This window comes from Colletotrichum destructivum, chromosome 8, assembly GCF_034447905.1.
Source record: "Colletotrichum destructivum chromosome 8, complete sequence".
NCBI classification, from domain to species: domain Eukaryota; kingdom Fungi; phylum Ascomycota; class Sordariomycetes; order Glomerellales; family Glomerellaceae; genus Colletotrichum; species Colletotrichum destructivum.
Window position 1 is genome coordinate 3,183,696 of NC_085903.1, and position 22,057 is coordinate 3,205,752.

Below are 22,057 nucleotides of genomic sequence, written 5' to 3' on the forward strand. Positions count from 1 at the left end.
TGTCTGCGTCAAGACTCACGACGCGACCGGTTCTCTGTGTATCTGTCTGCATGGGGGGTTGGTGAGAGATGCTGCACGCCTTGCCGTGAGCCTGCACCGTCGGCATGGAAAGCACAGCAGGCTAATATCTGCATCTATTCTATTCTTGGGCATCCGCAGTGCCCTAACCGACGACGGCATGCTGTTGCCCGGCTTGATTCAGGTTTCGGTCCTAATTCCGCCAACTTACACCACCGACTCAAGGTCCCTGAGCAGCCCTGCCGCAACGTCGCGTTTGCCGACACCACCACCACCTACACCCAGACGCTGCACAAGACGAGAATCTAGATGCGTCCCGAGGCATGCGATTGTCTCTGGTTGGTGGTTCATAGTCTAGCCCGTGGACCATCGCCGTCACCATCATTGCCAGCCCCTCCCCCTCCCCTGGACGGACGCCTCGGCTGCCGCTGCTGTTGCCAGTCAGTGTCATCGCTGCTTTCTCTCATCCTGGCCTAGCTTCTGTGCTGTTACCGGGGCTTGCAGGGAGGTAGGAGTTTCTGGTACGTCCGCGACCGCAACCGACTGTCACTGTCATTGTGCAGGAACCATACAGGCCGGGGACGTGGGGACCGGCATCTACACTAGAGTCATGACCCCAACATCACTGACACGCCACAGACAACCTTTCCCCTGCACATCGCATTGCCCTTCTTGGCCGACCTCAACCTCGGTGACTCGCTCCATCTCGACTTAAGACGCCAATTTCACACAAGTCAGTCGCAACCACTAGTCTGACCAACAACCGACACCTCGTACTCAACCCGGGCCAGCATACGTCCTCCATTACACGTTTCAACCATACACAACTCCTTCCTCTCCATACCCGAACAGCCCTTCCATCGAGCCTCAACAACCCATTCATTGCCCCCCAGCATCACAAACCCGCCATCTTCTACTGGGCATGGGCACGCCGGGTAAGATGGATCCAACTCCCCCATCTCCGTCCACCTCGGTCGCCGGGTCCAATGCGCCGACTAGCGAAACGGGGTCCACGACAGGTAGCAATTATGGTGGCATCGACCCCGAGATCGAGGAGAACCTCTACATACTACCCTATGTCTCCGAAGAGGGTCTGCGCAGCGACGCCACCGATCGCCGCAAGATCATCGGATCCTCCCATGACGATTATTATCCCCTTCCTGCCGAATTTAGTATCGCTTCATCGACCGGTATGTCACTCACCAAAGCCTCGTCATTTGGAGCCTCTCTGACCCCCTCTCGGACCTGCTAGAAGCACCCTCTCTGCCCGCGGACAACGGTTGCCGCCTACTCTCGCTGCCCTCCGAGCTAATCGACGCCGTCCTTTCCTACCTGCCTCCATGCGACCTGGCCATTGTCTCCGAGACGTGCCGAATCCTTCATGCACATGCCACGTCTGACGTACATTGGTACCAGAGGGTGCAAGCAAACATTCCTGGCACGAAGCTCGAAACTCCCTACCCATGCCGTACCTACCGCGAACTATACGCTGCACACGACCCGAGATGGTTCCTACCAAAGTACAAGATCTGGTTCTGCGACCGCGACCTCATGGGCAAAATGATCGTTGTGCGGTATGACCAGCGAAGAGGTTGCATCGAAGGATACCAATTGTTGGCTGTCAGCAGCCGCACCACATACCAACACTGGCCTGCCGACAACAGTGTGATAATCCATGCTTTTGAGCCCCGAGTCAAGTTGCATCTGGACAAGCCGGTGCTCCAATTCCACGCGCGCGTTCCAGAGGAAGACGATGATTCGACCGGGATACTCGGCAATCGCTTCCTCCCCGAGATACCCATGGCTATCGATGACCGTTCCGACGCCATGTTTAGCAACTTTTTAATGGCCCGTCCACTAGACCCTGCGACTGCCACCTCCAAAATGGAGGCGCCGTTTCCATATGGTAACGTCTGGCCTCCACCGGCCATACCTGCCCGTCACCGCGTCGCCGGCGTCGCTTCGGGCTTGGACGGTGATGACCTTGCCCCTGGCGACCTGCCGACCCGGCGAGTCGAGGCCTCGGACCAGGCATTTCGCATTCGACAGTGGATGGAAATGGCTGGGGGACCAACCCCGGGACTGTTCCTCGGGGCGGGACCCATTGGTCTGATCCAGGCGATCCAGGCGAACATGGGTATGGTGGGAGGAGGACGAGGTGTTCCTGGCGTGCATATCGGCGAAGAAGTGGTCACTTATTCAACACTCGATCCTATCGTGTACACGCCGACCCCCCTCAAGCCATGGCGCGGCATCTGGGTTGGCGATTACAGTGGACATGGCTGCGAGTTCCTTCTGATAAATCAGCCAGATGATGAAGAAGTTTCCGACAACGAGCTCGGCTTGGTACGTGGCGTTGACGAGTCCGAAGACGAGTGGGCCAGGCGACGTACCGATGCGAGAGTACATCGAGGCCGCCTTGAGGCGATCAAACTTACTGGCGATCCAAATGTTCCAAGAGGAGAGTATACATTTGTGGCAGACGATTTGGGTGAGGCCGGCTTCGTCGGACTTGCTCGGGAGCCACCGTTCCAGGGCACGCGCGTCGTGAAGAGCAAAGGGCACGTAGCTGGGACCGGTTTTCTTGATGGTATGTGACCCCTAACTCGCAAAGAGTCTCTTCCGCCATGCTAATCTGCGGCATTTAGATAAGTATATTGAGTCACAGCTTATGCTCATCTCTCACGACCGACTTGCCCAGTACTGGGTTGGATTCGGACACATCAGTTTCTTCGAGCGAGTGAACCTCGAACAGTTCATGTCACCTTAGGTTCACTCTCCCAACAAGTGATCTGGGGACCCTGTGTTATTAGGAATGTTGAGTGAATTTGTGGACTGAAAAGCCCTGTCTAATAAGGCTGGATGGAATCTTGATTTCGTCAAGCTTTACAAACTCGGGCTTGGCTTGCAAAGTGCACGACGCCTTTGTTTCCCGATCATCATCCCCTAAAGGAAATAATCTCCACTGCTTCAGTCCACATCATCGGCATTCGTCTCCGTCTCGTGGGAGGCCGGCCCCATCTTCCTCCTAGCCTCCTCAAGGGCCTTCTCTTCGTCGTGGGACTCGTGCTCGTCCTTGCTGGGCGGCAGCGGATGACCTGATTTGGAGCTGTCCGCGTCGGCCTTGAGGGTGCCGTCCTCGTTGACGTCGTCCTTGAGGTAAAGGGTAAATAAAACGACAAGGTAGACGTCACCGGTGTTTTTGTTCCGGAGAACGTATCTAAGTTGGTGTGAGCGCTTAGGCCCTTCTTCCCTGCTACGAGTAAGAATGACGGAAGGAAAAACATTTAAGCGGAACTCTTTCTTGGTGTAGACGTGTCGCTGTACGTTTGGCCTCACTGTGAAATAGCAAAAGGCCCCGGACGTCGACCAGAAAGCGTTTGTGGACAATGGAGACAGTCAAGTCGCAGAAAAGTAGTACAAGCACTCAAATGGACAGAGGAGCAGAAACTCACCGAAGACCTTGTCCATCCCAGTACTTCATGATGGCCAGCTGAAATCCCGGTAGGCGAAGCGCCAAGTTGGCAAAGTCGAGATAGGGGTTGAAGAAGTCCATGCCGTACGTCCTGCCGTACTCAAACAGCCAGTTTTCCTTGCTGTCCTTACGCAGGGCCCACTTCATGCGCTCCTTGGCCGTGGCCGGCGCGCCAATCTTCTCCCGCGCCTCAAGGCCGGCCTCGTCGCCGCCCTCCTCAAACCACAGGCCACCCTTCTCTGCATCTTGGATGCCAGCTCCCACGTGGATGGTGTTGAAGGAGCTCAGCGCGGGGCCGTAAAGATGAGGAACGTCCGCGTAGGCATCGCCATCCAGGCCCGGGTCGATCCACCACTTGACGATATTCAGCGCCGTGTTGAACCCCGGGGGAAGACGGTCGCGGATGGGGTGATCAAAGTCGTTGCCGAATTGCAGATCCTCGGCTGATATGCCCTCTCCCGTCGAGGGGGAAGGAGAGACGCTATCTGCGGGCTTCTTCGGGGTGAAGCGGAATGAGATACTGTACTGGTCGTTGTTGGTGGCGTGGGGTTCCGTGGAGAAGTAAGGGGATGTGGTGGGCGAGTTGCGCGGCAGGCCGGCGTAGTTCTGTATGCGGACATTGAGCTCGACGTCGGCCAGGGCGCTGTTAATCTTCGTGGGCTGTGCCTGGTTGACAGGGACCTCGACTTGGGAGTCGACGTCGTAGCTGGGGCCAGCGGTCACCCGAAGGATGTACTTTTCGGCCATTGTGCTTGAGGTTGACTTCTGTCTTTTGATGGACGTTGGCTGATCTGGTCTGGAAAGTCGGTTTTTGGTTCTGGGGAATATCTGGCTATCCGAGAAAGATAGGTAGAGAGGCTTATTGAGTGAGGTTTTTGGCCGACTATGCAAGTTGACCGTATCTTCTACAAGGCAGAAAATGCGAGTGGGCACAGCAATGACGTTGACATGAGAGACTAAGACATGCACCTTGCTTTAGTGCACTCTTCGACCCCAGCTAACCGCTTTGAATCGGGCAAGCATGTGAGATGCTTGCAAATGTTGTTTTTGGTTCTCAGTTGGTGTCTTACCTACCGAGGGTCTGGAACAAAGGGCAGACCGAGGAAGGAGGAAAAGTCTGTAAATCAAGATATGTAAATATGAAAGAGCAAGTCACTAAAGGGTACATATTGAACTGATAATTCGATAATCGGGGCGTGGATCATCCTTAGTTTTCAAGCCACAAAGCGTCTGAGCTCTGCCACTTCCCAACGACATACAATGCCATTCACCAAACGCGCCTGAATTGGTCTCTCCGGAGATTCAAGCCTTCTTAACCGCAAATTCATGGATGATACCTCTATCGAATCTGGTCACGTCAGTCCAGCAGCGAGCTGGAGTTCCCACCCTTGATGGTGCTTTTCCTGTCGAAGGAGTTTATATCGATGATGATCCCCGGTTTATTGTAAGAAGCCTATGAAGGGATCCCCGATCCCGGATCCCTGAGGCGATTGGCTACACTCCGAACCAGTATGGGCACCAATCGTCAGACCCTTGGAACCAGAATTCATCACTACATAACTCTCCTACGTTAAGGCTCATGTCCGACTTCAATGGCAGGGAGATTTTACACCCCCTTGACGGCGACCTTGGCAGCATCGTTGGTTCTCTCGCGATCCATGGATGTTCTTGGTGCCATCAAGCCGGATGAGAGTTATCTTGACCAGTCGCGTCGGCTGCATCGGCTTGCCTTCGCAAATGTGGAAGCGCATTTGCCGGATCTTGAAAAGTTAGTTCCTCACGGCCATCAGAGCAAGACAAAGCCAGGTCCCCTTCTTACCTTAATTAACTACCCGTGAGTTCCCCGCGTCGGCCATCTCAAATAAAGCACTAGCATGCTGGTCTTGGGACGTGTGCGCATATGATTCTTCCATAGGGGGTTACATCATGGTAGCTGTGACGGATATCGGCCGAAAGGGGAAGGATGGGGTCTCCAGGCTAGGTAATAGTTCTCGGGCTTACAAGTTTGATAGTCACCACGCAGTTGAAGATGTGAAAACCCGAATTCTTAGTGCATGTTGCTATGAAGGGGGCGGCAGGATGTTTGGCAGTCCAAGTGACCCAAATGGTCTTCCTCGCCAGCTTCAAACCAGCAGGCAGAATCACCCGGAATCTCACAACACTCCTCAACAATACTCAGCAAGCCAGAGGTGCACCACCTGGGGCTTTGTAGTTAGTAGGAACTGGGTAGTAAATATTTACCACCAAGCCAGGATCGTTCGCGCTGTATGCCCCAGGGAACGACATGAGGTTGGGTTTGTACATGCCCGACCCCCCGCTGACGCGAAGCTGAGCGCAGGAGATGTACAGCTGGGCACCACCAGGACTGCTGGCGCCATGCAGGGCAACGTGCTCGACGCGAAGAAAGTACTCGCCATCCGCGAGACATTTGGGGATCTGGACGTTGATGGTCGTCTTGCCTGTGAACGTGACAGTTAGAGGAAGTTTCACAATGGCTTGCAGAGCAAAGGAGTTGAACCGTTCGTTGGCCAGGCCAACCCACCAGGACCGACCGTCGGCCCATCGTTGTAAATCTTGAACCAATTCCTGCCAGAGCCGTCCCAGTTCGTGATGCTGGTTCCAGCCGGTGCTTTGGCCATGTAGAAGTTGACTGGGCCGGGGTGAGAGACGGAGGCTTTGACATTGTAACCTTGGAATTCCGCTGTCAGTACTAGTTGTCTTGAAGGGGGCTTGATGTATGCGAACCAAGAGTAGACCCAGCCGTAACATCCAGAACCTTGGCTCCTTGGCTGCCAGGCGCTAGCTGGTAGCACGTCATCTGTGAACTGGTGACATCGGTGACAGGTCCGTTGGACTGGAAGTTTGCCGTCTTTCGAACGACTTCCCAGTCTTGCGTGGTCTTTCCGTTGTAAGTGACAGACGGGAAGACGTCTAGTCACAGGTCAAACCTGTCTAGAATCTCAAAGCAAGGGTTTCGGAGCTTGAACGTACAATGAGCCGAGGCGTAGAGAGCCAGACAGACTACAACGAGAAGCTTCATCTCTAGAGCCGGATTCTTGTTTTGTGGATAGCAAAAACTTAACCAATATGTTCGTGTCCGTTCGGGATGCCAATGATGATGGATTATCACCTGAGTCGATCGTCTTCAACCTAGCAAATTGAGGCAGTCCAGCAGGGTCTTATACAAACGCACAAGGACATGGTTTTGTCACCACAGGTGATAGACTCGAACATCCAAGTGTAGGATGCAGTCTGAGGCTAAAGACTTTGATGAGACGTTTTACGGAGTTGGCCCGCCGACGTCTGAACAGCCGACGGATAAAGTTGCCCGGCTGTTGAAGAGTGGCCTTTATACCAACATGTTGGGCTGCATGGTCATATAACTGTTGCATGGCGCAGATTTGATCAAAGATCATGAGTCTATTTTGAGTGATATCGTCGAAATAATATCGTATCGAAGACTTCAGGCTAGGCCAAGCAGATGGCTACTGTCCACGATCTCAACCGCGCCAACAACTACCGACATCGGCCAACGGTCATCAGATGGATGCAGCCATTTCATTCAAGCGGTTGATAGAGTATGCAACTGTCGGGACCAGCTCGAAGATCGAGCTTTTGACTTAGGGAAGTAGTAAACCTCTGCGTTGAAGTCGGAGTGTCGATTTGCCGCGGTTTTTTCCAGCCACCTATAGCCTTGGCTTAAAGAGATTGTAGCTTGAAGTACAGTAACAGGAGGTGTCTGGGTAGTGACGTGTCGCGGTCCATGAAATTAGGAGCATTGTATAAGTGTACCTCTCGGAACCCATCCATTATTATCTTTATGCGTCGTTCCTAACTTAGCTGTGGTAAGCTCAAGCTATTAGATGGTAGCCCAGTCTTTTACATGTTCCAGATGTTGTGTCGAGGACATCCGAGGACGCCGATCGGTGCTGAAACAACCGTGGTCGAGCCATATCAATACGCCTTTATAACACCTCTATAGGAAGATGCACGACATATGAGGCGATTCAACGTCTCATTCCAATGTTTCGTGGTCTTCGTTTCTTTCTCTCTAACGACGTTGGTGTAGATTCCCGCTTGGGTGCCTTTGTAGGTCGTGTCCTCGATTGCCGAAACCCATAACAAGCTTGGGCATGTTCCATCCAGAGCCAAGTTGCGCAGCTGGCGGGCGAACCCAGTAGAGCCTCTCAAAGTAACACAAAATTGTATCGAGACGTCAAGTTGCAGTCCGTGGTCTTCACTCGAGGATTCCGGCCTGGGTGAGAGGTCCACGCAACTTCTTTAGGCTCTCCACAATCGAATGCGCTCTCTCCGAAAGCAGGTCGCATTCTAGCAAGATTATACGGCCCTCCTTTCCGAGGCCTTGGTCGAACTGCTTTAGCGCAGTGGTGAGCTTGAGTACACAGCCAGCCAGAGAAGACTGAAGATCTATCAATATAGCTGTGACGATAGAGGGCGAAAAACGCGGCGAGGGGGTGAAAGAACCCATCCTGAGCTCAGGGATCTCAAACTGATGGGGGTCGTCTCCTTGCTCTTTTGCAGCTGCGTGAGACTTGAAGCAGACTTGAGTGTGGCAGAGCACAAGTTCCATCATGTCTGCACATTGATAGTGGCAGGATAGCAAGAGCTTAAGCAAAGGATAGTCGACTTTGGTCGCCAGATGCGCCGCGGTTTTAAAGGGGTCTTCACCGAGGTTAAGATGCGACTCGTAAGTGTGTATGCAGTCTGCCTGGCAGCACTCATCATTCGGAAGATGCTCCAGTGCTAGTCTGACCGTCTCAGGGTACGTGTCGACGAGGTTCTGGGTCTGGTTAAGCATCACCTCGAGCGAGTTCTTGAGGCTGTAGTGCTTGGAAACTTCGAGACAACGCTCTTTCATCTTGGCGCCAGACACGTGGAACTTCGCAACTGGCGGAAGGCCGCTCATGGCTTTCTTTAGTGTAACAGCGATGTTGTACAAGCCATGGAAGCATTGAGCTCGGGGTTCAAGGGGGATGTTGGTCTCAGTCGCCTCATCAAAGGGAGGAGCCCCGGGATTTTGAATATCAGAGGGGCTTTCGAACTGATCAAAAGAGAAGATTCCCCAGTCGAAGTTTTCGTGGGGAAGATGCGGAGTGTTGGATGTTGCGGAAAGGTCCTGGTAAAGCGGAAATGTCCCTACAGGGCTATACACACAAGCGGCCCCGGCCTTGGAGCAACGCGTACAGACGACACTGCCAAATTGCTTCGGACATCGCAATTTGTGAGCGTGACAGCGGTCACAGCTCTGGCGATTCTGCCGGCGCCGAGGAGGTGGCATGTTGGCGCAGCGGTTCCCGTCGCCTCTTCTGTCAGATGCAAGGGGTTATTTTGACGGTGCGAACAGAATGGTTGCTCTCGCAGCCCAAGCCTGACTGTTGGTACCACAGGTAAGTAGCCTTCCTCTGAGGAGTGAGATGGCGAAAGAAAAGGCTGAAGGACTGCAGAGGGTTGACCGCAAGGCAACGAAGGGGAAGGGGTCGCCATGCCAAGGGATGCAGCTCGCGAAGAAGGGATGTATACACACCTGTTGTCGAACAACCAATCAGGCCAGGACCTCATCATCCACATCTCGGGGCTGGCTCGCCGGATGGGCCGAGGGACCGACTCCACTTGTAGCGCTAGCATCCGCACCTAAGTATCCGTAGCGCCCGCAAGCTCATCAGAACGCTAAATTTCATTTCAGCCTTTTTTCGATGGACATACATTAACTCCTTCCCCAACCAGACCAAACCAAGTCCAGTCAATTTAGGTTGCCCTGCCTTGGCTGCCGATGAGGCGCTCCTGAATCCTGCGAAGGTTCTGACCATTGATCAAGCTTGAGCACAGGCGGCTTGGTCGCGTTTGTTCTCATCAAAAGCATACATGTCATCCGAACCCCTCGCCATTTACGCAAGCGACATATTCGAACCTTTTCGAACCCCCTGTTTGTCGTCAATCAGTCAAAACCATGTAGACAAGGGTGGTCCAACAGTCTACAGAAGATCAGCAGCCTGGGGCAATGTTTTGAAGAAATCGACAGGCACTGCACATGGAGTTCAGAGCCACTTGTGTAGGACTGGAGCCCAGGCATCTGGAGGGCACAGCAATCGCCAAGGAAAGCGCCATTATGCTTTCTTATTCATTCTACCTGTTTGCTTCCATGGGCAATCCGGCCTCTTCCGAAGATGAGCAGGAATCCTATCGTTCCATTCAACCTCACTCATATCCACCACATTTATTCAGGCTACGATAATCTTAGCATCATTGACCACCCCGTTCCGACGAGAACCTTTGGGTATCCTCACACATGACTCTAACCAACAGGAATGACAGGCATATATTGGCCTAGGCTGCCCATGCTAAATCCAAGCCTGCTGTCGTGTCAGCTCGGCTACCTGCCCCTCGAGTTCCCGTGCGCCCGTTTGGACGGGTCGCATGTCGAGTCGTGAGATTGGCGTCCACCAACCAACGCCACCTTCGCTCCAACCTTGCCCGCCCATCGCTCCTGTCTGGCTGTTCTGATCTACTAGTGTAGTCTCCTTGAGTCCTCCCCCCAGGTATCTCCTCAATCCAGGCCCGTCGGGTCGCACAGAACACGAGGGAAGTGAAAGAAAAGGAACAGACTCGCACGCACGTTTGGCTCCCACACAACTGGAATCCACCCCTCAATCTACATCTTATTCAAGGCTTGTCCTGAGTCGCGCTTGGTAACTGCCGATAGGTGTTTTGTTTGCTCTTTAGTTACTCAAAAGTCTCCCTCAGCTCGCCCTGGTCTTGTTAGGCTGTCAGCTAGCTAGCTCATGCCTGTCCACTTCCGTACATTACTTTGCCATCCCCTTGCTCCATTGGTTAGCATTCCTCAATCTTTCCCTCCATTTTCTTTTCTTTCCTTCCCGGTCCCCGTCACTTAATACGGTTGTTGTTACGCACAACCACTCAACACCTCTTCATGATGCTGTCAAGTTGACCGTCATGGAGCCAACAACAGTCGTCGGGGCAGTATCGGCTCTCACCGAGCTCTTCGCCAACGGAGCAGAGCACTACGCGCGTTGGAAGAGGAACCGCGCCGTTGACAACCACTATTGTCGAACAACAGAGTCTGGTGGCCAGAGGGATATCATCAACTGTGCCTTGAGCACATCTTTGGGTGCGTCCGGCCACCAAATCAAGCAGACGTACGATGTTGGATTCGCCATACTCGGAGCAGAGTTCTCCATGGGCGATGGTAAGTTACCTTCTCAATGTTTCCTCCGTGTGTGGTCTGCTCCTCCGCGGTCATCCGTTGATAATCTCGACCAGTGAATCCTTGTACTGATAGGGACGAATTATAGCACCATGTCGGGATATGCTCTGCAACCAGTTGTTCAACCTCAACAGCCGAGTGTCACTACTGCGCCGGGCTTCCACCCAGTCCAATTTGACTGGTCATTTGAATCTCTCAGACATTATACATATTTCCGAGTCCGTTAGGGTTGCTTCCGTAAGGGCCCTGGCAGAATTGTATCTTCGCGTCGCAGGCGGTCGCCCTAGTTTGCCCAGATGTCTCCCTGTCCCCAAGCTTCGGCCGTGCCAAAACCGTTCAATTTCACGATACCCGGCCAGCCCGACAGACGGCGACAACGTTGACGGCGATAACGATGACGACGACAAGATGACAACAGCCATGACCATCACCACGGACCAGGCACCATTTCAATCGGAACCTCCTTCGCCTCCTCCGACTCCGCCAACACCCAAACCCACCAGCAGCGACGCCGCTTCCCTCTTCGCGGCTTCCGAGGCTGGCGCCAGCAGCACCGGCACCTTTCCCCTCCGCCCAAAGGTCAGCGTATTCAGCATGTTCTGCCCTGAGGCCATGACCTTCCAAGTCAACCTTTCTAAGAGCATCCCGGAGACACCCAAGAGGTGCAAGTGTGGCTACCGATGGAAGGCGCTGCTACCCGACAACAAGGACTTTGTCGTCCTTAAAGAAGGGTTTCGAATGTCTAGCCGCTTTCTGGCCAAATCGCACTCCGACAGGAATAAGTTTGCCTGCTGTTTATGTGTGCCGTCAGGCAAGACAGACAAGTACGAATCGGCCGAAGCACTGCAAGCACACATCAACCTTTCCCATACCAAATGGCAGATGCTTCATGATCGGGACATATCCTAAGCTATCCTCAATAACGATCTCAAGGCTAAAGCGGGATCATGCATGGCATATCGACATGGACGTGTTACGGCCCCCCTCCCCTTTTGGTGCATGGCTTTTTTCTTTTTCCTGTCGCAACAAAATATTCATCACTGTATCTTCAATCGGCGCAAAAGGAGGCACATGTGATCTAAACACGGATGGAATACTACGGTGGCCGCGGTCTGTACATACAAGATACCATGCAGGACAAGATATGCTATTTCTTAGAACCCAGCGGACCGTATCATTCCAGATCGTTTTCAATAAGTAATTGTCATCGATTTCCCCCTGGCTATACCTTTTCCAACCGATTTTGCACCTCCTCCCACGTTATCTACTAGATAGACCCTCTCAGAGCTGGACCTCACGGAATATACTGATATCCCGTGAAGCCGCTAGACGTGCGGATGTTGAAGTTACCATCCAGGGATGAGCAAGGCCCTAAGGGTCTCATGCTCCTCTATCTTATCACTGGAACCCAATTGAGAAATCGGGTTTGTATTGACTGTTTCGGTTTCAAGTGGTCATGTCCCAGTTTGAAAAGCCGATGTTCGAGAGAAAGATGGAGTACATCGTCGCCGGGCCCAATGTTGGCGACACAAAACTTCAGAACCGTAAAGACAAACCTAGCAGCATCTCCAAGCCATTGAATGTTAAAATTGGTGCTACTGAGATCCTTTAGAACGACGTCGTATCTTTCTCGTGTCTCAATGTTCTCATCAGCCATAGTCAGAAATGTCCGAGGCGTACGACCTCGTGTGTGGCAGGTTATAGATGTATTAGGCGTTAATTACTGCCCGCAACTAACGGCGTCGTGTTTACAACACCTCGCGAGGTGAGTGGCCTATCCGTTCATTTGCACAACGTGTCATGACTGACGACAGCAGCATAAAAAACGATGACCGTGTCGTTGATACCAGCTTTAAACGAGGGAGGCCTGGGCTATCAAATCTTCCAAGTGTCGGTCAGGCTGGTCATCGCCGGCTAGTTTCAGGGCCACCAACGCGGAAAACCGGACCCCCATGGCGGGCTCGCTGCTCGTAGCTGCCCATGCCACATACACCTACGCACGATACAGGTGTATCAATTGTTGATGATGGTGGTCTGAGAAATACCGGAGCCCTTGAAGACGTCGCATTGCTTAACAAGGTCAATTGTCTTGTGACCACAGCAGTGGTGGGTGAAGACCTTGCGTTGACATGTCCCAGCTTGTAGACAGGTCTAGGCAGTGGGTGAAGTGGAGGCGACGGATAACTGGCTGTATCTTTATTTATACGAACGCCAGCGGTTCGTCCGTTTCGAACACTTGGGCCAGCCTGAGCAGCGCAAACGTGACAGGCTACTGTCCTAGTCAACTTGTCTGCCAGGATCAACCCGATTTTCCCATGTTATGTACCAAGATGTAAACAGAGACTGATCAGGTGAGTTGCTTATCAAACCATCTGAAAGGCATTTTTAGCATTGTTCATCATGGCACAAAGCCGAAAGCTCCCATGATTCCATCACAAAAGACACACACTGCCTGGCGGGTACTCATCCCTACCAAGTAAAATCAGTCGCTCATTTATCTCCAGAACTCGCCCAACTCACTGCGCCTTGGCTTGCTATTGCAAGCAGCATCAACTTGATTGTCCATGTCGCCCTGTGCCACAGCCACGAAGCCGGCCTGGTAAGACAGACCTAGCTAATAGATGGCATGTCGAGCATTGTACAGCAATCTAACAATCATAATTATGTCAAACCCTAATCCAAGGGAATGGTGTGAGATTCAACGATTTTCCTTGAACATGGCCGATGCCATGTACACATGCAAAACCTGGGAGGTGCAAGAGCACCTCACAAGAGAGAGAGTACAGTGTGGGTTGGCGGGGCTGTCGGCAGATACGGACTCATCGGCGCCCCATAGAGCGGTTCAAACGCTCCGGCGTGCGGGGCCAGGTGGGGTATTATCGAGGTCCATGGACAGTGTGAGGTCATAAGAATTAACAACATTTCCGCTCTTCTGCCTGGGTAGGTACTAATTGACCACTTCTACTTCAATCTGATCACCTGGTGACGCTGAACACTTACTTGGGCAGCTACCCTACCTACAGCACCCAGGCATTAATTGATCGATTGCATCCTACTTTGAACTTACCCACCCCAAACAATATCGGCACGCCGGAGCTTTTATAAGCCATCGAATCTCTCCACCGACACCCCGCGACCATCGCAACCCGTGCTCTGTCGCTCGCCCGTCTGCCCCGACAACAACACGGCGCACCCATCAGTCACATCATTTGTGACCTGACCCTCGACTACTTCGATCTCCGGCCGGATACTCTAAAGCACCCGCAAACGAACGCCGTATCTCTTGTTGCCTCTGGCCATGCTTGAGGATTTTCTGCTGGTCTGACGACCCAGAGCAACACCACCACCCTGAAGCAACAGCCATGTCGTTGATTCCATACCACCCGCGAGAAGGTCGCGAGATAGTCCTGTTCGTCGCCTTTATTTTTCTCCTTCCTTAATTGACTCTTCTGCTGGTCTGTTGTTCCTAATGCCCGTCTTCTAGCCGCCATCGTAACGCCATCGTCGTCCGCGATCCCTCCTCCCAACGACTCGAGATTCGAGGCCTGTCCGAGTGTCCGACTTGCCGCCAGCCTTTGCGATCATCCTCCCCAGAGCGCCAGTTTGACAGCACTCGCCATCATGAGTCTTTCGTCGACCCCAATTACTTCCGCATGCTGCGAGCCGGCGGCCACGGTGCTCGCGTCGATCACCCTCCGTCCAGTCCCATCCGCCGATTTGTACAACCAAGCTTACCCCATCCGCAAGCTGCGGTCATAGACGAGACCGAGGATGCCGAGTTTATTTCGAGCACGCCAGCCGTTCAGGAGGGTAGCCGCATTCGCCGTGAGGCCTTCAGCCCCAATTACTTCAAAACTTTCTTTGTCGAGGAGAAGGAGCTTGGCCGTGGGGGTAAGGGCGTGGTGCTGCTCGTCCGCCATGAAATTGACGGCTGCCATCTCGGTATGTGCTCTCCGTAAACAGACGTGTCTGCACGAAATACGACTGTTATCTGACCCTTACAAGGTCACTTTGCATGTAAGCGAGTGCCCGTTGGCGACGATCATGCATGGCTCGAAAAAGGTACGCCATTTGCAAATCAAGCTCCTCCCACCAATCTCTGCTGAAACCAGATCCTTTCAGTGCTCGTCGAAGTTGAGTTGCTCGCCAAGCTATCACATCCGAACCTGGTCTCTTACCGCCACGTTTGGCTTGAAGATGTCACATTGACTCGGTTCGGCCCCAGTGTAGCATGCGCCTTCATCCTGCAACAATATTGTAATGGCGGCGATTTGCTTCAGTACATCATTGGCGACCAACCGAAGGAGTCCACCAAGGAGCAGCTTAAAGCGCAGATGCGCCGCAAGTCCAAGGGTCAGCTCGAACTTCCCCGCGACCAGTTCAATTCACAAAGACTGTTGTCTTTTGAGGAAATATTCTCCCTCTTCAAAGACATCACCTCTGGACTGGCGTATCTTCACGCTGCCAGCTATATTCACCGTGACCTCAAGCCAAGCAATTGTCTTCTACATCGTGAAGGCAACGGGCTGCTCTGTATGATCAGTGACTTCGGCGAGGTTCAGTCGGAGAACATGGTCCGCAAGTCAACTGGATCGACCGGAACAATCTCCTACTGCGCCCCAGAGGTTTTGAAGAAAGACTCAACTGGGCGCTACGCCAACTTCACCACAAAGTCCGATATTTTCTCTCTCGGAATGATTCTCTACTTTATGTGCTTTGGTCGTTTGCCTTATCGTAGCGCCAATACGATCAACGAGGAACTAGAGGACATCGATGAGTTGCGCGCGGAAATCACAGACTGGCAGGGATTCCAAGACGAGCGTAGAGAGCGGCCAGACCTCCCATCAAAGCTGTACCAGCTTCTCAAAAAGTTACTTGCCCTCGACCCTTTGCAACGCCCAAGCGCAAGCGAGGTTCTGGGCGCAATGAAGACAGAGTCTAGTGTGGATGGTATCCCTCGAGGTAGGAGCTCAAGCCCGTCAATGGGTATCAATGGGCGCCGGATTCAGAGTCTGGACTCCCCAATGCCCCCAAGCACCCCCGTGTCAGGTTCGTTTCTCATCAACTTCTAGAGGTTACGCTATCTATCAAGCTGACTTCGTCGCAGATCCCCATAAGCAAGCGAGGTATCCATCGTCTCAAGAAGGTTACAACATTCCTAGTAGGGCAGCTGATGCCGATTCTTCACGAGCCGGCTCTCAGAAACAGTCGGACTCTGGCTCACCGAGGCTTCGACCTCAGGCCCAGGCAATGGTTTCCTCGCGCAGTCAAGACAGTTTCATCCGTCTATCCCCCGAACGGGAAGAGAGCGTGGATTCCAGCAAAGACGAGCCCCTGAACTCGCCGCCCCTGTTGATGCCGCCTCCCGCCACGCCTTTCGAAGCCTTGCGGCACAAGCTCATGATAGGAAGAATGCGAGCTAGTCAGATCGTGCGCTACAACGCCAATCCTCTCCTCGCAGTCCTCCGGCTCGGCTTTTTCCTGAGCAAGATGCTCAGTTTGACGCGCCCTTGTTGGCCATTCATGGTTAGTCCAAACATTGCAGCACCTCTGGTGATGCTGGCTGCGCTCGACCTTGGCCTTGCCAGCGCCGGTACGAGGCCGCTCACTCCATATGGGCGGGAGACAAGTAGACGTATGCCCAATGGTCTACCCTGGGCCTGGGGCCTGCGAGGGAGTGTCGTTCTGGTCGTTCTGCACCTGATTGTTCTCTGGTTTGGCCGTCACTGGAACTCTCTGTGCACAAGGGGACCCAACACATGGCATCTGTCATGATTTAAGTTCATAAGATCGGATGCATTGGCAAGATTTTGAGAAGTTCGAACACGAACCACAAGGCGACTCCTACATTGACTGAACATGCCACCGACTTTAAGCACCCGGTTGGATCCCAATTGTCTTCAGGGATGGCCGATGAGTGTCGGTCACAAAAACGTGTGATGGATGGCATTATGAACGTTGCTTTACGTCTCGGGCGGGTTTCTATTCTAGTAGCATTAGCTAACGATTCTGCTTTCATCGGCCGACCCCCTTATCTAAGGGTGCATTCGGCTGGGTATTATTCAATCTGCAGGTCGTGTCAGGTAGGCAGTAGGGCTGTAGCATTCTCCGGTTTCAATGTGCCGTCCTGCCCGGGGATCAATGGAGCTGTGTTCTGCGGCTATGAGATGACCGTCACGCGTAGTAGTAATCAGACGCTGTCCTGGTCCGAATCTGAGGCCGTGTGTTCTTCTCCGCGATCATCCCGCTTCACCCCGCAAAGGACGCGCGCGATTTTTCCACCGATACAGCCTAGCTCATACCAATGGAGGCTTATGACAGTAGATTGGTCGTCCGCAAGCAGGATCGGAGAACGGCAGATATCACTGTCTCATCCCATAATGTTCCATTACATTCCGCCAAGTGTCCGTGCAGCAGAGCTCATAGGCGCTTCGAGCCACCATGGCCGAGGGCCTTGATCTGCACCTCATTCAAAAAAAAAAAATGGCGTCGCTTCTTCGAGGCACTGCCTTCATCACCGGCGCTGCTTCAGGTAAACCCTGCCATGTGACCCAAAACACCATGCAGCATGCTTTTTCTGGATCGTGATGGCTTTAAACTGACGCTGAGTGATCTGGCCTACAAGGTATCGGCCAACAAACCGCCTTGGCATTCGCGAAAAACGGCATCACACGCCTCGCTCTTGCTGACGTTAACCGTGAGGCTCTCGGATCAACAACCGACGTCCTAGGGCGTCTGTATCCCACTGCCGAAGTCCTCTGCCTCCCGCTTGACGTCCGCGACGCCTCGGAAGTGAATACCAGCATCGGCGAGGTGGTGTCGCGCTTCGGGCGTCTCGACGTCGCCGTGAACAATGCCGGAATCGGAGGCAGTGGTCGGTCAACGCATGAGTCTGATGAAGATGAGTTTCTCCGGGTTGTTGACATCGATCTACATGGGGTGTGGAGATGCCAGCGTGAGGAGATCAAGGTCATGCTGAACCAAAAGTACGCGCAATGGCCCCCGAAGCCTAGTTATGGTATAAGACGCGCTGCTGCTGATGTGAGCATCTAGGGATCTGGGGTTCCGACGGGGCCGTGGCGCCATCATCAACGTCGCGTCCGTCCTCGGCGTCGTGTCGCCCGCGCCGTTCCTGTTCCAGACGGCCTACTCGACTGCGAAGCATGGTGAGCTACCAAATCGACCCAACCTGGCAGTGAGTTTTCTGTTGACACAAGGTTTCCAGGAGTGATGGGCCTGACCAAGAGCGATGCCAACACGTACGGACCTCACGGTATCAGAATCAACGCCATCTGCCCTGGCTTCATTGCGACACCGACCATTCTTGCTCTTGCACAAGAGCCCGGGGGTGCGATAAGTCGTTACATCGCCGATACACCGCTCCAGCGTCTGGGCACTGTTGAGGAGATTGCTGATTGTGAGAATCGTCTACCTCCCTTCCCTTCCAGGTTTCTTCTGGCGGGCTAACCGATCATCGATTTGAATTCTAGGCATCACCTTTCTTGCTTCCGATATGAGTAGCTTAATGCAAGGCGCCGGTCTGGTTGCTGACGGTGGGCTCACGGCACGTTAGTATTGAGGCCAACATGCAAGTTTGTTCACACCGTCTGGCTCGTAGCAGCGAGGTGGAGTGGTGCCTTTCATTACTTGGAGTAGAGCCAAAATAAGGAGCATTGTGCAGCATTTATGCAGTCACTCCGAATTGATATTGTTTTCATGGTTTGTCCCAAGGCGCATGTCAAATCCAACATGAGGATCTGGCCGATGACAGTGGTATTGACGACATATGGTAAAACGTCGCCTTGGCCTTCGTATGGTTGCGTCTTTGAATTACTTCGGTTTCGATGCGGTTAATACTGTATCAAAAGCTCATAAAATCCAGCTCATGGTTTCTGGGGGCTTCACATGTCCTATCCCTGACCACCTTGTCCGCGATTGAGCTCTGCACCAGGTCACCAAGACTCACCGAGCCCATCATGTTGGGGTCCATCTCGCTGCCCATCCAGCCCATGCCTCCGCCGAAAAGACCGACTGCCGGCGATGTACTGGAGTTCTTTTCCTCGTTCTCAGTAACCCTCCGATTCATCTGATCGCCGAGGATTGGTCGTGATGCCGCTGGCTTCAGTAGAACGGCACTCTCGCCTCCTATTCCACTGTTCTGCGCGACTGATGTCGAATCGGGACTGAAGCCGGCTGTCCCTGAGCCACTTTCGCTTATCAGCTCATCGTACCCAAAGTCTGCATTCCGGGACGTAGACACCGGACTCTCGTCAAATGTTACGATTGGCCAGCTGCCAGACGGCGGTGTGACAAGAATCGACTTCCCAGTTGTCTTGATCGTGGTTTTTGATGTTTTTTCTGGCTCATTGTCGGACCCTTTGAGAAAGGCCAGGTTGAAGTGCTCGTGTTTATCGCCATTCTTTGTAGATGCGGGCAGGTCGAACAGTGGACGGTTACCGACAGCAAAGCAGCTTTGCGAAGACCTGCGACGTTTTTCTTGTAGCTGTTCAGTGAAGAATGGCAAAGTTGGGCGGCTGAACTCCGATGCTCTTCGACCACCACTGAAACACGGACGTCGTCTTTTCCGCGGGTGTTCATCGCTAGCGTCTGCTTCGCGTGTTTCCGGCAGGACTGAGTATGTACTGTTTGAGCTGCATCTCCAGTTCGAGCTCGAACGCACCCATTTTCCGCTACCAAGTAATGTAACGAGTGGCGTAAAAAGGTCAGTAGGGTCTCCGATGTCGTTTCGGAGCTTCAAAAGAACCTCTCTCAGAAGGTTTTCCATGCATGCCGCCGGTTGGTACGATTGACCCATGTCACTGATGGCACTGGCCAATATCTCAAGGCACCTGAGATACGTTCGACTCTCTGGCTCGCGGCGATGGTACGTGGATGCTGCTATCAAGGCAATGGCTGCTGTGCCAGCGTGCTGGACGCCCGTGATGAAGATCTTGGTACCGTCGAATCTCTGGCGGTGTTGCCAGAAGATCTTTGCTACGCACATCGCGTGAAAGCTGCATAATTTACGAGAAGACGCCATCCTGTCGGCTTCTATATTCGTATAGGGGCCGTTGGTCTCTGGAGAGTCTTTGCGGTGCTGAAGTGAGGCGTCTCTTGAGCCTGAGCTTGGACCTGGAATTGCGTACTGACCAGTGCTCATCTCGTCGCCGGTCTTCCGACCATTTTCCGCCCATGGACGATGAAGCAATACCATGGAAACATGATACTGCTGATGCAGAAGAAAGTAGTTGAGTGCGGCGTGTTCGATGTTGGCAGATTTCCATTGTAGATGTTCCGGTAGCCGCCTGTGCCAATCTCGAAGTCGACGCTCGATTTCGATGGCATGGAAATACGCGGCGTCTTTTTCATCGCTGCTTCCACTGCACTTGCCATCACCGTCTACATGAGTGATGTCGTGGATTTGAGGTTTGCCTCTCATTTCAGTGATACGACTTGAGATTTCCATCAGGTCTATGAGATGGGTCTGGATCTCTTCAACATCGTCCACTTTGTCGGCAACCCCGGGCCATTCCTTGAGGGAACTCGGTTTAGAAAACCGCCTGGAGTGCAAATCGAGGTCAATGTCCCGATCTTTAATACTCGTTGGCCGACCAAGAAACAGCGCCCAATACTTGTCATATAACACGCAGGCTCTCATCGCCATGTGACGGATGTCGACCTCCTGTTCGCTCATGCCGTTGTCACGGCAGTCAATGTGAAGCCCAATGTCGAAAGCCAACCTGATGGCCATTCCTGGAGAACATATTAGAAGGGTTCACATGAAGTAGGAGTCTTTCTCCAGGCTCACCTGTATACATCCAACCAGAGTTATCTCTGCCAACGCCGCACTCCAGATCGCCGAGAAGTAGGAGAGCCAGTACGCTAGGAATACCGCCAGGCTTCTCAAGTTCTGATTCAGCCATATTTTTGGCCTCTCTGTGCAGGCTGCTCTCGCGGGTTCCCACTGCCATCTGCTTGACATCTTCTCGGGAGGGATCAGCAAAGCGGAACCCTATGGCTAGGATTGAAACATGCAGGAATGATGAGTAAAACTTTCGGTTTTGCAACTCCAGGGCAGATTCAAACGACTCTCTAGGTATGGTTCGAAGCGTGCTGTCGTAATGCGTCCAGAAGTTACTCATGAGGTAGTCGTGGGTCACGCTGTTGAGGGTCCGGAGACAGCTTTGGGCTCGACGAACCTGTTCCGACGGCTGGCGACACTGAAGCTGGTCGCCGGATTCATTTCGATACAAATGAAAGTTAGCCGTAGGCCCGAAAAACCGTAGCTGTCCAGAAAGCCGATCAAATGACAGATTTCCTCTCGTCGACAGAAAACGGTGGTTAACTTCTTCCTGGTTCGGCTCGGTTGTGCGAGAAGAAGATTGATCCTTCAACACTGGCCATAATCCCGATCTTGTGACCGACGCGACTTTGGCAAGGCCGCCATCTTGTGCCGTGCAGTCTTCGCTCCCTGAATCCGACAGAGAAGAGGCCTCCGGACCGATGGACTTTTTAGCCAGGATTTTCCGTTGTTCGTCTGACTGTTTTGAGAGTCCTGTAGCCTCATGTCTCGATTTTGGGGGATGTACTGCTGGAGGGGGTTGGATGTCATTGTCCAGAAGCATGTGCTCGAGCATGGCGATACGGTTAGACAGGGAGGACATGTATGCCCTCGATATTGGCCTTTTGTCAGAGTCAGGGTTGTAGATTTCATTGGGCTGGGAACCATGATCTTGTACACGTACCGTCGCCGCTCGTCGTCATTCTTGATGATGCACTCGCTGCTGGCCTTTTTACACTGAATGCACTCGGACTCGCCCTTCGGAACCACACACCGAATCCTCCTGTCGCGGCAGGAGGCGCATGCAACAGAGGCTCTATGCCTCACTTGTGGCTTGCTGCCGGGACTGGATGTTGGGGTGCGAGAAGGAATTGTTTTCTGGGCAGCGACTTCAGCAGCTTCCTCCAAGGTTGACTTGTTCCCCTTCATGAAAGTCATTCTGTACACAGTGGTGTTGCGTGACAGAACCTACAAGGGCACCAACAGGGAAAAGGCTCAGATTGCAATGACGGACTGTCAGTTAGTCCATGAAATAGAGTGCGCGTATTGTATGTGAGGTTGAAGAAGGCGTACAGGAAGATGGTAAGCTCTGAGAAGGTAGTCTCGACGTCAAGAACTTAAGCCTCAGAGACGAAGAAGCTCAGGAACATCGAGAGACAGGTGAGCCCGCCATGCGATAAACAAATGGGGCGTGGAAGTGTCACGCAAACCACCCCTCTTTCACGACTTGCTGCAAGTTTTGGTCAGGATAGGATTGCCG

At 53.0% G+C, this 22,057-nt stretch overlaps 8 protein-coding genes across 8 annotated transcripts; 4 read left to right on the forward strand and 4 right to left on the reverse strand.

Annotated features, from left to right (window-relative positions):
- Positions 1 to 641: 641 nt before the first annotated feature.
- On the forward strand, positions 642 to 4,597 carry CDEST_12841 (Putative F-box only protein 31/39). Its single transcript, XM_062928997.1, has 3 exons — positions 642 to 1,208; positions 1,271 to 2,608; positions 2,667 to 4,597. The coding sequence occupies exons 1-3, from the start codon at positions 941 to 943 to the stop codon at positions 2,786 to 2,788; spliced, it is 1,728 nt and encodes a 575-aa protein (XP_062785048.1). The 5' UTR covers positions 642 to 940; the 3' UTR covers positions 2,789 to 4,597.
- On the reverse strand, positions 2,989 to 4,240 carry CDEST_12842 (uncharacterized protein; the record flags this gene model as incomplete). Its single annotated transcript, XM_062928998.1, has 2 exons — positions 2,989 to 3,271; positions 3,474 to 4,240. 2 exons carry the CDS (start codon positions 4,238 to 4,240, stop codon positions 2,989 to 2,991), a joined length of 1,050 nt encoding a protein of 349 aa, XP_062785049.1.
- Positions 4,598 to 4,765: 168 nt separating the features above from the next.
- On the reverse strand, positions 4,766 to 6,533 carry CDEST_12843 (Putative auxiliary Activity family 9; the record flags this gene model as incomplete). The annotated part of the gene is made up of 4 exons (XM_062928999.1): positions 4,766 to 5,952; positions 6,012 to 6,182; positions 6,239 to 6,424; positions 6,485 to 6,533. The coding sequence occupies 4 exons, from the start codon at positions 6,531 to 6,533 to the stop codon at positions 5,669 to 5,671; spliced, it is 690 nt and encodes a 229-aa protein (XP_062785050.1). The 3' UTR covers positions 4,766 to 5,668.
- Positions 6,534 to 6,981: 448 nt separating this feature from the next.
- Positions 6,982 to 8,962, reverse strand: CDEST_12844 (Putative zn(2)Cys(6) fungal-type DNA-binding domain-containing protein). The gene has a single exon (XM_062929000.1). The coding sequence runs from the start codon at positions 8,790 to 8,792 to the stop codon at positions 7,731 to 7,733; it is 1,062 nt and encodes a 353-aa protein (XP_062785051.1). The 5' UTR covers positions 8,793 to 8,962; the 3' UTR covers positions 6,982 to 7,730.
- A 236-nt stretch (positions 8,963 to 9,198) lies between these two features.
- On the forward strand, positions 9,199 to 11,955 carry CDEST_12845 (uncharacterized protein). Its single transcript, XM_062929001.1, has 2 exons — positions 9,199 to 10,718; positions 10,825 to 11,955. Exons 1-2 carry the CDS (start codon positions 10,466 to 10,468, stop codon positions 11,643 to 11,645), a joined length of 1,074 nt encoding a protein of 357 aa, XP_062785052.1. The 5' UTR covers positions 9,199 to 10,465; the 3' UTR covers positions 11,646 to 11,955.
- Positions 11,956 to 13,694: 1,739 nt separating this feature from the next.
- On the forward strand, positions 13,695 to 17,136 carry CDEST_12846 (Putative serine/threonine-protein kinase, active). The gene is made up of 5 exons (XM_062929002.1): positions 13,695 to 14,145; positions 14,221 to 14,678; positions 14,742 to 14,798; positions 14,859 to 15,785; positions 15,844 to 17,136. The coding sequence occupies exons 1-5, from the start codon at positions 14,099 to 14,101 to the stop codon at positions 16,509 to 16,511; spliced, it is 2,157 nt and encodes a 718-aa protein (XP_062785053.1). The 5' UTR covers positions 13,695 to 14,098; the 3' UTR covers positions 16,512 to 17,136.
- A 41-nt stretch (positions 17,137 to 17,177) lies between these two features.
- CDEST_12847 (Putative short-chain dehydrogenase/reductase SDR, NAD(P)-binding domain superfamily) lies at positions 17,178 to 18,309 on the forward strand (the record flags this gene model as incomplete). Its single annotated transcript, XM_062929003.1, has 5 exons — positions 17,178 to 17,268; positions 17,362 to 17,722; positions 17,790 to 17,902; positions 17,962 to 18,153; positions 18,227 to 18,309. The coding sequence occupies 5 exons, from the start codon at positions 17,178 to 17,180 to the stop codon at positions 18,307 to 18,309; spliced, it is 840 nt and encodes a 279-aa protein (XP_062785054.1).
- Positions 18,310 to 18,352: 43 nt separating this feature from the next.
- On the reverse strand, positions 18,353 to 21,957 carry CDEST_12848 (uncharacterized protein). Its single transcript, XM_062929004.1, has 3 exons — positions 21,482 to 21,957; positions 20,545 to 21,419; positions 18,353 to 20,489 (listed from the first exon to the last, which is right to left on the reverse strand). The coding sequence occupies exons 1-3, from the start codon at positions 21,733 to 21,735 to the stop codon at positions 18,598 to 18,600; spliced, it is 3,021 nt and encodes a 1,006-aa protein (XP_062785055.1). The 5' UTR covers positions 21,736 to 21,957; the 3' UTR covers positions 18,353 to 18,597.
- Between the last annotated feature and the right edge of the window lie 100 nt (positions 21,958 to 22,057).